The sequence below is a fragment of the Triticum aestivum genome, chromosome 6A (genome assembly GCF_018294505.1).
Source record: "Triticum aestivum cultivar Chinese Spring chromosome 6A, IWGSC CS RefSeq v2.1, whole genome shotgun sequence".
In the NCBI taxonomy this organism is placed as follows: domain Eukaryota; kingdom Viridiplantae; phylum Streptophyta; class Magnoliopsida; order Poales; family Poaceae; genus Triticum; species Triticum aestivum.
This window is the reverse complement of record NC_057809.1, coordinates 13120819-13137233: the sequence shown is the minus strand read 5'-3', so window position 1 is coordinate 13137233 and position 16415 is coordinate 13120819. Positions and strand designations below refer to the sequence as shown.

General features: G+C 47.6%; 1 protein-coding gene across 1 annotated transcript; it reads left to right on the top strand.

Moving 5' to 3' along the window:
• Positions 1–2754: 2754 nt before the first annotated feature.
• Positions 2755–5769, top strand: LOC123129300 (uncharacterized). Its single transcript, XM_044549521.1, has 4 exons — positions 2755–4284; positions 4328–4492; positions 4610–4670; positions 4784–5769. The coding sequence occupies exons 1-4, from the start codon at positions 2755–2757 to the stop codon at positions 5767–5769; spliced, it is 2742 nt and encodes a 913-aa protein (XP_044405456.1).
• Positions 5770–16415: the final 10646 nt, after the last annotated feature.

The window sequence follows — 16415 nt, the reverse complement described above, 5'->3', positions numbered from 1 at the left end:
AGCCAGATTCGTTTGGGGGCGGGGGACACCACCCCAAAGACAACACCGCCAGTCGTGCCGGCGCCAAGTCGGCCCCATGGCAAGACCGCCGTAACGGTGCCGGACATCCCTATGCCACTGGATCCAAACATGCATATGGCACAGGATCAGAACGACGACGACGACGATGATACATTTGGCAACGTCGATCAGTACTTTGCCGATCATGGGTACGATGGCGACTTCATGGGGCCTCCTTCTCAAGAACCAAACCCAACAAAAGACGTGTGCGATCTAGCTGGTACCGCGGAGAAGCCAAGTTGCAACAGGCGCCGTCTGACGTTCAGCTCTCAGGAGACGCCTCCAGCTGCCGACTTCACCGAGCCTCAGATAGGCGAGGTGCGAAATATTATCAGCCCCAACACACTCAAGAAGGCGGTCTGTGAGCAGAACTCGGTCCCATTACAGGAGAAGAAGAAGGCACGCAAAAGAAAGACTAAGAAGGGTGCGAGCCAGCCGGCACCGAGTACGATCCGTGCTCAGGACGGGCCACCTTCACCGCAGGATATCTCGAGGAGGGTGCATGTGGCGGGTAGGGCGATGCTACCGACAAATATGCTCAATGCTGCAACCGGTGCTATGCGGAGTCTGCATGACAGTGTTCTTTCTTTGGAGAAGCGGCGTCTCAGGGAGAAGGATGTGGCATACCCAGTTTTCGCGGCCAAGGTGCCAGAGGGCAAGGGCTTTGTGGATAACTCCATCGGGCGTACGATCGTCCTGCGTTTTGATGACATCCACGCTATGTTGAACCTTCATCCGCTGCACTACACCTTCGTTCGGCTATTTTCGCTGAGTATGGAGATGCGGATCATTCGCGACAAGACCCCGGACATCGTGATAGTCGACCCCTTCTACATGCGTGCCAAGATCTTGGGCAGCGCTGGGGACCGGCAAGTCGCGAGTTCTTACCTCGAAGGCGTCATTCTGGCAAACCAAGATAAGGATAACTTCCTCGTGCCTTACTTTCCCGAGTAAGTCCTCCCCTCAACCGGCCCGTAACATATGAATTCTTACATTTCGATCGTTTTTCTTTTAACATTCCGTGTTTTCTGCAGTGACACACGTTGCACGCTCATCCTCCTAAGCCCCAAATATTCCATGGCCACGTATTTCGACCCGGACCGTCAGTCGAACGTAGACTACACAAATGTCAAGAAGGTTCTTGATGATGTTCTCCCCGGCTACGCCAAATCTGGAGGCACCTTCACCAGGCCTATTCGTAAGTACGGCAAGCACGTGTTCTCCCACAATACGACGTTCTGCTGCGTCAAGCAGCCGCCTGGCGGTCAGAAGGGTGCCTACTACGCCATCCATCACATGCGGGCGATCGTACGGGACCATCATCAACTTCTGCTACCGAGTAAACTCAAAGATTGGGCCGCGAGCGTGTCGGCAATCCAGGACGCGGACCTCCGACAAGAATTCTTTCGCATCCAGTCGGAGTTTGCGGAAATCATCCATCAAGATGTCCTTCGTACCTCGGGGCAGTTCTACCTCAGAAATCAACCGTCCAACAGTGACATCGACACAATGCTACAAATGCAGGCTGACAACGACCGTTATTTCATGACTCCCACGATAGACGGCGGCTTCATCCACGCTCCGGTCCCTTGAGTCGAGTCGAAAGCAGTGATGCTGTGTCTAGTTCTGAAACATCGATTGGCTCATGTTGTAATTAAACTTTAATGAACTTGTAGTATGTCTCTTTGGTTTCGAGAGTCGTTCAACTTAGATGTAATCGATGCTATTAATGTCTTGCTTTTCTCTTCCGATCGTTCTGTTGCATAATTATATATTGCTTATGTATTGTCTGTGAATTGGTACTAACGTTTCGTTTGGCTAGTGCATAGCGATGCCGACGTATGTCGTGTATAAGGGTAAGGTTCCCGGAGTCTACGATGACTGGGAGGAGTGTCAGAGACAGGTTCACCGATTCAGCGGTAACAGTTACAAAGGGTACACCACTAGGGCCGAGGCCGAATCTAGATACGTCCGCTATCTAGCGGGAGAGGGGAGGGAGCGTTGGAGGAACCGGATGAAGACGAGTTTCATCGTGATGATGCTCATCGTGATGACCGCAGCTCTCTTCTATGTGATGGTAGTTTGGATGATCGATATCGACTTGTAATGTGAAGACAAACTCGCTACTCACGGTCTCGAGACTTGTAATATAATGTTCTATCTTTGTTCGGTCTTTTCAATTCAGAGACTAATATGATGAATTGTATTCGGAGACTAATATGATGAATTGTATTCTTCTATTGTATTCGATGAATCTGTTGTTGTTGTGTGCTGTCTATATTTTGTCAAATTATACATTTTGTAACTTGTGCAAAAAACAGAAAATAAAAAAATAAAAAAAACCTAATATTCATGGCGCATCACATGACAGTGCGTCATTAGTATGACAAAGCATACTAATGGCGCATCACTGGTAAGTGCGCCATTAATATGCCATGGTTACTAATGGCGCATCCAGTGGTGGTGCGCCATTAGTATGCCAAAGCACCTGGACATACATGGCCCCTGGGAGGCATACTAATGGCGCACCCGCGATGCGCCATTAGTATACCAGATACTAATGGCGCACCAGGTGGTGCGCCATTAGTCAAAATTACTAATGGCGTGCTGTTAATGACGCACCACAGATGCGCCATTAATGGCCATACTAGGTGCGCCATTAGTAGGGGTTTTTCTAGTAGTGCCTGTACACATATGCAGGTTATCAAGGCGGACACCATTGATGTGGCCGTCGAAAGGATTCTCGTTGAACTTTGGAAACACACTACAAGCAGCAGAGAGAATGCCATCTATTTTGATGGCTGGGATGGTCTTGGGGCATCTTCCGTCCTGCAAGCCGTAGCCAAACGCCTTGAAGTATCAAATGAGCTGTCAAAGAGGCCTGCAGGGCTAGAGTTTGAGAAAATCATCCACATTGACTGCTCAAAGTGGAAGAGCAGAAGAGCAATGCAGAGGGAAATAGCAGAGCAGCTGAACCTTCCCAACTGGGTGATGGAGATATTTGACAAGCAAGATGAGGAGGATGGTTTCAATGGATTAGATGAAGGCTCTCGAACTGAGATAGCACAAGTTGTCAGAGAGATCTATCAAAGAACACAGAATCAGAGATTCTTGGTGATCCTGCACAATGGAAGCAGTGAGGAGATTGATATATTCGACTTCGGTCTTTCTTTAGATCGATATTCTAGTAGCAAGATGTTGTGGACTTTCCAAGGGAGGTTTCGGCTTGATCCCAAGATGATAGACAGTGTGAAGAAGAGCACAACAACAGGTGTTCTTCTTTCAGCTTCAGGAGATAGGCAAGATCCACGGGAGCTTTGGTCATATCTAGTGAGCCACGAGGCTGCACAAGTTTCCAGCAATAAGTATGGCCATGTCATCATCGATCCAGCTATTGCTGCTCAGTGCGTCTTGTATATGTTGAAGCAATCTTGGATTGGCTCTCGCATCATTGACTATGACAGGGCTATCCACACCAGTAACTATTGGATATGCGCTGGCATCATTGCACTGACAGACATTGACAGAGCATGGAGAGTTGGTGCTGTTTTGCAGCATGAGATGCCATTCTTGAACATTGACACCCGTCTCAAGAATGATGAATCAGCAGGAATGGCTTCCTATCACCTGGCAAAGTCTGCTGAGCACATGCCGTACTGGATATCGACAACAACTTCAACTTCCAGATTTGTAGTGAGCCCCTCCGGTGTAATTCCTGAGAATATGTTTTCGCACTCGCACATGCTCGGCGTGCTCAAGCTCTCAAGGTGTGCCTTCAGTTTCTCATCGCCTCCATTCCTCTGTTGCCACAGCCTGAGATTCCTGTGGCTTGAACATTGCCGGGACCTCGTAACAGGGAGAAGTACAACAGATCATCACCATACAGAGGCAAACAAGGAGTTGGGCAACAGGACCACGACATCGTGGGAATGCTTCCAGAGCTTGTGGGTGCTTGACCTGCGCTACACAGGTTGGGATCAGATCTGGTCCACAAGGGTGATGGATCTAATGACCCAGCTTAGGGAGCTAAACGTGATGGGAGCTGAAAACTGGGACATGAGCCATTTGCGAGGATGGCTGCGTAACATTCGCAAGTTCCGGGTAACAAAGTCCACGTGCTTCTTCAGTGACAACATGCTCTCGGAGATGGAAAATATGGAGCTTCTTGATTTTTCGGGAAACATCATCAGACAAGGCATGGCAAGCAACAGTACCTTCAAGACCGTGATTATTGATGAATTTGATGGTTTAAAAAAAATCTTTTAAGGGCTATAAGGAATTGAAGAACTTGTACATGAAAAGAATTTCGAGGGGTCTCGAGGAGCTGGACCTGTCGGGTACAAGTGTGAAAACTCTTGACCTCAGAGGAGTGGAAGCCAAATCACTCCCTAAGCGGATTATCCTGCTAGGCTGCGAGAAGCTCGGCACAATTGTATGGGCACTGCGTGTGACAGATGGATGGTGGCCGGAAGTGCTGCACATTGACACCACCTCAACATTAACATCAGCTTTTTTTTTTTGCGAACAACATTAACATCAGCTTACGCAGGGGAGGCACCACTTGCAGTTCCACATGCTGATCGATCCCTCCAACAGTATAAAGAAGAAACGTTTAAGGGTGGATGGCGGATTACTCTTACAGAAACAAGGCTTCTTAGGTCGCTTGCTTCTGTAAGAATTTTTTTTAAACATGCATCCGTACACATTGATATTTGTCCTGCAGCTACTGTTGGTGGTAGCTACGCCCAAGGAATGAATGGCAACAAACTAGTGCAGGCCCAACCAAAAACAAGTACCATCGTGAGCTCTGAGTACGTCTTGAAGACTGGCCCAGTTGAAGTGATGATTATATGGGAGTGCCCCAAGATAGTTACAAAGTGGAACCGACCGACATGTATCATAAAGGTGATCATGCACAGGCAGGGCAACAAACTTTTGGAGAATGCTTTAAGTGCTAGTACTAGCGCTTTATCATTGCCTGACATTATATATCAGACTGCTACATCGCTGCACGTGTATGATAACTCGTCCATCACCAGTATATCTGCACCTCCCCAAGGACCAGGATGGTATGATCTAGGATGGTGCCCGGTTGAGAGGTGCCCCAAGTTGCGCACAGTCTTCGCCGTTCCCCAGCGCGGTGCTGTGAATCGGTTTGGTTATCCGCACACATTCTGGGCATCCCAGCTCCTTTCTGCACGCCACATCTATAGCATGCCAATAGAAGGTTATTGTGAATACGTGGATTTCTTGCACCTGGACTACTGCCCCAGGCTCGTACATGTGCTCTCGGTGTCCATACGTCCAGGTGGCTTGATGACCCATTTGATTACTCTAGAGATATTGTGGTGCGGAGATCTTAGGGAGGTGTTCCCTTTGAGCCTTGAGCTTCAAGAGCAGGATAATATTCTAGAATGTCCCATGCTGAGGCGCATCCACCTGCACGAGCTCCCCATGCTGCATTACATCTGTGGTCGTAGGATATTTGCGCCTAAACTCAAGATCATCAAGATCAGGGGCTGCTGGAGCCTCGAGCGTCTGCCTGCTATCGGACGCAACACCAAGCCGCCCATGGTGGATTGCGAGAAGGAATGGTGGGACAACCTAGAGTGGGACGGGTTGGAGAAGTACCATCACCCTTCCCTCTACAAGCCGAGCCACTCGGTGTACTACAAACCCCAGCTGCCCAGAGGCACCATACTCAAGTGAGCTTTACATCTAGTACATACATACACTGTGCTAGTAAGCTCTTGTGCTGAACCAAATTATTACTCTCTTTTGTCTACATACAAAAAATCAGACTAGTATTGTAGTAGTATGTGTGATTGATCATTCATACCATTGCTGGTTTGTATGCTGCAGGTAATCGATCTCTTCCGTGGATTGATATTGAGCTTATTGCAACGCAATATGCATGATCGCCGTGCATGCAGTGCTGCCTCCTACATAACTGAAGCTTTCCTGCCGTGTGATTATGTGTTGCTTGCCCTGCTTCCCGCTTGATTAGTTTGTGTTGTTCTCTCTACATCTGTGTTGCCTTGCTGTGGCTTCCAGTTTGGTTTGGTTTGATTATCTTTGCTCAGAGCTCTCGAGCAAATGTGAAATAAATCAGAGTGGGCATTCAGCTTATGAGCGCACATGAGCTCATGAGCGCTCGTGTCGCTGCTTGCTCATTCTGCATGTGTGGTTCCTTATTACAGTATATGAACTGTTGGGTATGTGGTGATTGTAATTTGTAAGCATGAACGATGATGGTGGTGATATGCGTGTGTGTGCGTGGTGTTGTTTGTTGTGGTACAACTATGAACATTGTCACTTGTTATGTGTTGATTGCAAGTAAGCTGGATGGTGTTAATTCCCAGGCAGTTTTATATATGCTCATTGTTCCATCGTGTACTTGGACCTGATGTGCTGGCTATTTTGCCTATTAGGCTGGCTCGCATGTGCTTCCTGGCCTGTATTTCCTTTGCCAAGATAGATGTATATTATATACATGGTCTGGCATATATATGTAGTAAAGCTTGTTCACCATCCTTCGGAGATAGTGTGCTGCGGAAAAGAGTTCATCCTGCCACTTGTTAATATTTGTGTTGGGGCACCGACCCTTATACAGACTACCCTTTGCTTAGAATTAACTGCATACAATTTCATATCTTTGTTTATTTTTTGGTACAGCTTTGTGCAACTCGCATCTGTATGCTGCATTCGATAGTTTCCTCGATTCGACTGGCTCGGAAGATTCAAAACATTGCTCAATTGGCATCATGATCCTGCTGCTTTGCGATATTTTGTCTCCATCTTTAATTCCTGTAGCTATCCCAGCTACAAGCATAAGGCCGATTTCTTCTTTTGAAACTTGAACAATCGATTGAGTGATCTATATTCTTTGCTCTCGAATCCACCCATCTTCTAGTGACTTCTGAATGATCTATTTGGTTTCTGCTGAGCTAAAGACATATCTACATTATGCTGACTGTCTCGCCTCACACCTGCACTCGATCTACCTTTCTGCTCTTCTGCTAGCTTTATGCATCTCCCCTTCTTGTATTTCAGTGCATACAGGAAGTCGGGAACAAAGGCGGATGCCCGAGAGTTAATCTGAAGATTGTTGAAGAACTGACACTACTAGGAAAAACCTTATACACAGAATCTTAGCAGCAGCGCGGTCTAAAAACAGACGCTACTGCTAATTAGCAGCAACGAGCTTTAGAAAAGAGCGCTGTTAATGACTGAGTAGCAGTAGCGCTCTAGGTGAAAATAGCGCTACTACTATAATTGTCATGGTGTTGCCTCCAGGCTAGATATAGTAGTAGCGCCCTTCCCGTGGACGCGCTACTGCTAAAGAACTTAGTAGCAGCGGTTTTGCTCAAAACTCGCTGCTGATAAGTATGACCGCAACTAATTAAGTTTAGTCCCATACTGCTAAGCGAACAAGGTGTTTACCACCTTAAATATGTTGCTTCTCAACCTATCTCGAGCACTTGGTCTTCATTGAACTATATGTGTATGATTTGTGGTTGCAATATGAATCCTCGCCTGTACCTATACAGGTACAGTGAGGATTCATGTTGACTATTTAGATTATACACAAAAAGATCAATGATGACCAAGGTATATTTTTGATGTTTTTACTAAACAAAAGAAATAATTGCTTTCATTAGCAGTAGCGGTTTTTCCCAAAACGCGCTGTAGATAAGTTAGCTATAGCGCGTTTTCTGTACGTGCGCTACTGCTAGTTCGAGTTAACCATCCCCCGCATCAAAATTTCGCTAAGTCCTCCTTTCCCCCCCACCGGCATGTTCCCCTACTCCCTGTCGCTGCCGCCCGAGCCCGAGCGCGCCTGCGCCCTCACCGCCGCCGCCGCCGCCCGCCCTCAACCTCACCGCCGCCGCTCTCGACCACACTGTCGCCGCCGTCGACCTCACCGCCGCCGCCCTCGACCGAGCCCGCCGAGCCCGCCGCCCAGGACCGCCGCCCTCCCGATCTCGAGCCCGCCCTCGCCGCCCCTCCGTCGCCGAGCACCTCCCCGCCACCGTCTCTCCCTCTGTAAGCCCCCCACCCCTTCCCAACCCCTCTCTCTTTGCTTAGTTAGTAGATGATTTTAGTAGTAGTAGATGTTAATTTAGGGTTCATAGATAATGATTTTTAGAAGTAGTGGATATTAATTAGTAGTAGTGATGGTAAACTAGTTGTATAATTAGCAGTAGTACATGTTAATTAGTAGTAGATGTAGTAGTTAGATGTTAATTAGTAGTAGTAGATGTGCTAGTTTCTTTCTATTTATAGTAAATTTATATTTAGTAAGAACTAGTTGAATTAATAGAACTAGTTTAGTTTTAGTTGAACTAGTTAAGTTTTAGTTGAACTAGTATAGTAAGTAAATTAATAACTAGTTGAACTACTTTATTTTTAGAAAGAACTAGTTTTTTTTCTTTTTATACTAAGTTTATATTTAGTAAGAACTAGTTGAATTAATAGAACTAGTTGAACATGCCATATTTGGTGTTATTTTTTAGTTTAAGCAATTATTTCATGTTTCGGTTACACCTCCGAGTGGCCTATGTTTTGCCGGAGTGTTGATTAATTTCCGTTCCAGCAAATTTCAAGCGCTCGATATGTCCTTTTTTAGCAAAGGTCATGCCGGGTTTTTCCGTGAATTCTGGCATGACTTGTGCTAGAATATGTGGGAAATATCGAGTGGCCTGTATTTTCTTTAAAAAATAATGATCTAAGTTAGGCTTTTTAGTATATATATTTAATTGTACAAGTTTAATCTTTGAATTATGAACGTAGGAAATGTCGTACTCGGACGACGATAGTCTCCTGGGGGAGTACAGCTGGTGCCACGACGATCGAGGTATGTGCGACAGGTTCGTTGAGCTGGACGAAGATCGGCGCTTCAGCATTAAACTCGAGGAGACCTTCGATATTGAAACGGTACGCAACAACGACAAGTGTTTTTTTCGTAATTAAGCATGACTTCAACTATTTCAACGTCTAATTTTCATCTTTTACAATTCGACTAGCTTATCTTATGCCATGCAAGACGCTATGTCTTGGAGAGGATAGGTTTTGAAGACCATGAAAATTTTGAAACAAAGAAAATACACCCAAGGACCCATCATGATATCGATTTTGAAGTAAATCTGTATAATTCTCAGAGCGTAACCCATTTTGGTTGTCAAAATTGGGAAGCACTTTGCAAAATGTATGGTTTTTATGAGAGTATGATTGTCACCATGGATCTTGGTCATCCTGACATCGAGCAAGACAATATGGACATTTGGGTCCTTGTTGATACGCTTCCGATTCTACCGCAATGTGAGTTTCTCAAACATAGTTATTAACTAATTTGTATTGTTTATTTCAAAATAGTTGACAGCTTATTTTGAATCTTCAAAGAATGTGCAGAAGATGGTAGACAAAACCCACTACACTGATGGCTCCGAATTAACTTATAAGGAGAAAAATCATCTGATTGCTTATTGTACTTTTTTAGAGAATTACAATACCTATTATCGAACTCCTCCATATTATGGTGAATACGTGCCACTAGTGCACGAGTTGAACCACGATAACTTCTATGGAGATACCCTGGTAAGATATTTTACTATTACGACATCCGTGCATCTTTTGCATACTTCTAAAACTAGTACATCATTGCTAACTACGAAGTTATTACTATGTTTTTCAACAGAAAATCCCGATGGATTGTGTGCCTCATCTGATGTATTACAATGGTCGCCTTGAAGTTCTGAACCTACAGCCAGGTCATCCTACGGATCTCACATGTGCATATCGAATTTCTGAAACCGGTGAACACATGCTAATCAAAGAGTGGAAAAAATGTTTGGACATTCGTAAGGAGGTTCTTGGAAGCAACATTAAGCGAAAGGCAAGAATTGGAGACAGGATAATCTGCATTCTCCATAATGGAGAGCGAGGGGCTATCTTGTTTTTTGCTATTTTACCTTAGAGAATATAGTAGGTCCTAAGAGAATGTAGTAGGTCCTATGAGGTACAATATGTTTATTATGTGATACAATGTGTTAGAGTTGAAGATGTCAGGAGTACTTGTGATTACGACTAGTGACCAATGATATGATGATGATGATGATAAGTTGTTAATGATATGATGATGATGATATTTATTATATCATTGGGTGAAAGAACCGCGGATTAGTTTCAAGTGGATGTCCGTCCACTTGAAACTAGTCCACACGGTTCTTTCACCCCGTGATGTAATAACTCATTATGATGTAAAAACAATTTGTAAATTCTTGTTATATGAAAATTTGTGTAAAGGTGTACGAATACAACATGAAATAAAAAAGAAATAAAATACGAAATAATAGTAGCAGCGCGGCCAGAGAGAAGCGCTACTACTAATTACCAGCAGCGCTCCTCCTGGACTCGCTGCTACTAAGTCGATTTAGCCGTAGCGTGGGTGGAGGCATGCTACTGCTATTCGTTAGCTGTAGCGCCTTATCAGTAGCGCACCACCCCGCGCTACTGATAGGTCTAAAACCCGCGCTGCTGCTAGCCTTTTCCCTAGCAGTGTGACGGTAGATCTTAAGCCTGAAATGGAATTAATCCACAACCTTCTCTGAATATAACCCTTGCCCCGAGATTGTCCCACGCAGCTGAAGGCGATCTGCATAATATACGAGCTTTGCTTGCCACGTTTTCCTTGAATGAACAGGTACCTAATAAGAAAATCAACAGGATCGAGGGCAAGCCGCTAACCACGAGCCTAGCGTATGGTGCACTATGGGAAATCATCCGATGGACCCGACTGCAGCAACGATCTGGAAGAACTATGCTCCGAACAAATGCAGGCTGTTCCTATGGCTGGCCCACAAAGACAGACTCTACACCAACGAGCGTCGCTTGAGAAGGGGCATCGCGACCTCAGATAAATGCCCATTCTGCAACACCTCCGAGACTATCAATCACCTACTGTTCTCTTGCCGTCAGGTCAGCCTTGTATGGGCCGAACTCAACAGCATTTGTCATGAGCCGCCTGACTCCATCATCTCTTGCTGGGGCGGCCATTTGACTGACAAAACCAGATCCACGGTCATCATTGCGATCTTATGGAACATATGGAAGAGACGAAATGCTAAAGTCTTCAGAGCTGAACACCACGATCTACACAAAAGCGGACGACCTTTTGCTATGGTCCAATAGATGTACCATCGAGCAAAAGCAAACCATGCTCCGCGACTGGAGTACTATGTTGTTCCATCTTGCGGCGAGAATGTAGCCTATGGAACAAGTTCTTCTTCCTCTCTCACCCCTCTACTCATGTACCTCTTCCATGCTTGGTTGTAATTGTTACCGCTCATTAATATATCGTTCAGGCCAGCGTAAGCCCGCCGTTGCAGCGTCAAAAAAGAAAAATGGAATTAATCCAGCGGCTAGAAAGCGGCGGATCTGACCAATTCATCATGCGAGCTGGGGTATCTATGATCTATAATATCTATAATACCTAAATAGTTGATCCCCACTATCTTATTTCTCTTGACATGCAGCCTATCCACCTCATCAAAGTGCCACGTCAGCATTTCGGTTCCAATTAGCAGACCGACCTCTCGTGTTTCGACCTCATCTTTTCCCTGCGACACCAGCGCCCTGGATGGACTCGATGCATTGCACTATTCAGATCTCTTACAATTGGGCTGCCCAAGCCAGTATTTGGTACGTGGGCTGTAGCCCATGATTATTCGACGCCGATGTAGCCCCCCCCCCCCCCCCACCATCACAAAAAGTCGCTGGCCATTCAACTAATAAAAAAAATCGCTGGCCATCGTCTTCCCTGCTGCGACTCCAATGGGCGCCGGTATCTCTTCCGTCCACCGCGACCGACTCTCTCCCAAAATCCCAGACAAAAATGCAACCATGAAGGCACATCGAAACAGCAGCATTTATCGCCCGCTCATCTCCTTGCCTTCCATTACCTTCCAAATACGGTAGAAACTGCTGGATTTAACTGAGCGGCTGACGCCTTCCACAGGCACGTTCCTCAGTCCCTTCTCCTACAATTGGTACCATCCCTTCCGCTTCTCCTTCCCAACAATGACAACACCAGAAAGTCCGGGTGAGACACAAAATATTCACCAGAAAGTCCGGGTGAATCGAACAACTAATGTTCGTAGCGAGGTTAGTGCCAAATCTAATGAATTTGGAAGCCAGCGTACAAATTCTTTACTTCAGTTTGGGAGGATGGCGTTTGAGATTTTTCCACGCCATGAGGTGGAACCAAGCTTCAGGACGCCATGTGCAATTCCAAGAAAAATCTCTACTATTAAAGGAGGATCGAACGTCGTGATGGTTCGACCACCTCCCCACCTCCCCTTTCGTACGACAACCATCGCGCGAGGGCCATGCCCGCGTTAGCCCAAAAATCCAACTCCAAATCAGCCCACGCACAGAAAACCACGACCAAGAAAAAAACAGTTCGGCTCACCCACGACCGACTCACCCACGACGCACGCCCCAACTCTATCCAACCCGTCCTCTTCTTTCTTCGTTGGAGTCGCCCCAACTCCTCCAACCCCATCGATTCCAATCTCATCTCTTCCGAGAAACTTCAGTGGACACGGTCGTGGCGACGAGGGGTGACGGCTCGCCCTCTCTCCGTTGAGTCTTGCTCCGTCTCTGCCCTCCATCCTTGTCTTCCGCGGCCGGCAGCTTCGGCGATTTGGGTTTGTGGCAGCCGTGAACCATGCGAGGAGGGTGTGCGTCCTAGAATCCGACGGGTCGTCTTCATCGCAGGCGGCTACGGCGAGGACCGTGTGGCGGAGCGGATGGTGTACGAGGACGCGTAGAAGGCCAACAGCTCGAACTTGACGCCCTTTGCCTCCGTCAAGGACAGTGTCACAGGTGCGTAGATCTTGATCCTTTCCTTCGATGCCGTTGTCTGATTGTCTCCGTTCCTATCAAACCAGTATTCCGCCTGACCGGTGCCTGGCTTGCCTTAAGGGGCTAAATCAGCTAACAATGTAGCTAGCTAGCAGGTGGATTCTATTGATCGACTAGCAACACACGCGCACACTGGTATGTGACGTATTTATTGTTTATACTTCAACTCACGGTGATAAAACCTAGGAGCTACATGTATCACCTGTCTAAGTAGAGATTAGGATTTCTATATTACTTTGGACAAGCAATCGTTGGTGAACTCTGGCTATATGCATGTGAGATCTATACGTACAGAGAGAACTAGCAAGCTGCTGATTTCACCATTTTATCTAGAGTTCTAGACTCATTGTGCTAATTTAAGTAGTGCTAAGCTATCATCTAACCTAACTATTAGTCTATTACTAGATTTATTGATATAGTTCATGTTTGGTGCTTTTCCATTTTTTGCGAATGGAGCGGATTCTGAAATCGCATGTTTCAATTAGGTTTTGATCGGTCAGCTTGAGTACAAATTGTTTTTATTGTCCCATTTGTTCTTTCATATAGGCTACCTTGCTATGTTGTACTATAAGATACTTCATATAGGAGGTCAAGCTTAAGGTACAATTCTTAACTTGTTGAGAATCATGTTAATCATGATATTTGCCTGCTTCAAAATGCTCCCTGAGGTGTTAGGGCATCTCCAGCCGTTGGCCCCCCAGGGGGCGTCAAAAAGCGCCGCCTGGGGGTGAGCCGGCGCAAAAAATGGTCCTGGGGGCGAGTCGGTCCCCAGCCGTCGGCCCCCAGGGCCGCCCCAGGCGCGTATTAAAAAAAAGAAGGACCGTTCGGCGAAGTTATGATAAAAAATAGTTAAATTTCGGCCAAACATGGCAAATTTCGGCGAAATTCGCGCATTTTCATTACATTAACCTAATCTAAAAAAAGAAAGGGGCTGAAGTCGTCGCCGCCGTCGCCGCCATCGTCGTCGTCGGCCTTCTCCTCCTTGACGCGGGCGCCCCTACTGGACACCTGCCCGGCGTCGCCATGGCAGACTGGCGGCGGCGCGTTGTCGTCGTCGTTGCAGTCGCATAAGACGACGACCCCGCCTTCATCGCGGCCGCGTCGGCGCTCCTCGAAGCGGCGTAGGGCGGCGCACTGGCGCTCCTTCTCCTTCTCCCGGCGCGCCTTCTCCATCGCAATGGAGTCCTGGCGCACCCATTCTAGGGCTGCGTCGTCGTCCTCGAACTCCGCCTTCACCGGCGCCAGCCCCGGCTCCGCCTTCACCGGCGCCAGCCCCGGCTCCATCTTTGGCTTGACGAAGCGCGGAGGAGTAGACGAGGGGGAGGCGCGTCGGCCGCCCTCGTTGATGACGATGCCGGCGCTGCGAGTGCGCCGGCCGAGCGGCGTCTCCGCCGCGGGCTCAGCCTTGACGCCGAGCAGGGCCAGAGTGCCGGAGGAGTGCGACGAGGATCGGGAGGAAGAAGAGGAGGAGGAGGACCCGAACCTCCTTGGAGCCCACGACCCGGCGCGTCGGTGCTGCGCCGGGGCGGCCACCCTCGTCGGGGGGTACGCCAACGGCGGGTCGTTGCCGCCCTCGAGGTACGTGAGCACGCCCTCGAGTGTGCGGCCGGGGACGCCCCACCACAGGTGGCGCCCCTCGTTGTTCTGCCGGCTGCCGACCACCGGCGCGCCGTTGGTGGACGCCAAGCGCTGCTGCTGGCGGCGCTCGAAATACGCCGCCCATGCCGCGTGGTTGTCGGCGGCGTACTGGGGGAGGGAGAGTTGCGCGTCGGTGAGGGAGGCGCGCCGCCTCGTCTCCGGGGAAGCATTCTGCCATGGCGACGGCGGGGCTGGGCGGGCTCTGGAGAGGTAGAGGGAGGGGCTGGGCGGCGGCGCTCGCAAGAGGTAGGGAGAGGGAGGGGCTAGACGGCGGCGAGGGGCGGGGCTGGTGTGGGCACAGGCGAGTGGAGGCCACCGAATTTTATAGCCGCGGCGCGCCCGTGTGTGCGCGTGAGAGGGAGGGGAGGCGTCGGCGCGCCGTCCCGTGACGCGCCGCCCGTGAGGAATCAATGGCAAGGCTGATCGGCGGCAGCCTTGCCATTGATTCCCCGCGGGAACCGAGGCCGTTGGGGGAAGACGAGGCGCCGAGTCACTGACGCGGCTGGCCCGCGGCTTTTTCGCGCCAAAACAGCTCGCCCCGGCGCCCCCGGACGCCCCCAGCGCGCCGGGTCGGCCTGGGTCCGCCGGCGCTGTTTTCGGCCCAAGCCGGCGAAAATCGGGCTCCTGGGGGCGCGACTGGGCCGTTTTTTCGGTGCCGGCGCGAAAAAATCGCCTGGGGAGTCCTTCCTGGGGGCGCGGCTGGAGATGCCCTTAGTTGACAGTCCTCTGAATATTCTTTGTTTGTTGTTTTTTAAAATAGAATTTGACCATTTGTGCAGGCTTTCGTTCATCATGGATCGACCTTAGTCTTAACGATTACCCTATCCAACATGCAACCCCTAGGATGTGGTGCTCAATCCTGCTATTTCTTAGTCCATTAGTTTTTATGCGTTTTCACCTCAGAGATTTTATTAATTGTCAGTTAGTTTCTAACTAGAGATGCACATAAATAACTTTGTTCTGATTTTCATAAAAGAAATATGGCATGCAACTAGCTAGAGGTTATTGACTATATGTGGCAACCCATTTTATTATGTTGGTCTTTCTTTACACCATTTTCTATTGTTGGTTATTGAACATAAACAACAAGAGAATGAACAGAAGTGTGTTTGGGTGAGGCCCGGATACAACATCTCACTTCTTTATTTGGAAATCATATATACTTAACTCCAAGAGGTCACCAGCTAAAGGGATGGTACATTATGAATTTTTTGGTTTTTTCCAGTAAGCTTGACAATATCTCACCAACTGTAGCAGTAATGTGATTCGATGTATAGGTTGTGGTTGGCAATGAAATAGAAATTTTGCTGCTGAGGTATCGAGGTAAGGACAAAAATATTGATTGTTTTCGTTTGTATGGTTGTGGTCGTAGTCTATTTTATGCCAGTATAATTTTCTGTGGTTGTGAACTGTATTCAGCTCCACGTAGAAATAGACGATTAATCTTGTTTAATCCTTTGAGTTATACTAAAGTTCCTGTTACCTGAACATTTTTATCACATCATGCAATGATACAAACCCAGAAAAATTCAGATAATATGCATATACAGATTTCTTGAACAGTGCTATTAATTACAAATAGAGCAATGTTGAAAATGAAACAAAAGGAATTAGAAAACCAGAAAGATAGGCATTCTGTTGTAAGTAAGCTAAGATAAAAAAAAGTGTTTACTTTAAGTAATTATTTACAACAAGCATTGTGTAGGAAAATATCATGCAGGCTGTAACTTGAACTTGAAGAACTCCTTAGATAGTTTACAACTCCGGGTCATCCTTTTACCGAGGGACACGGC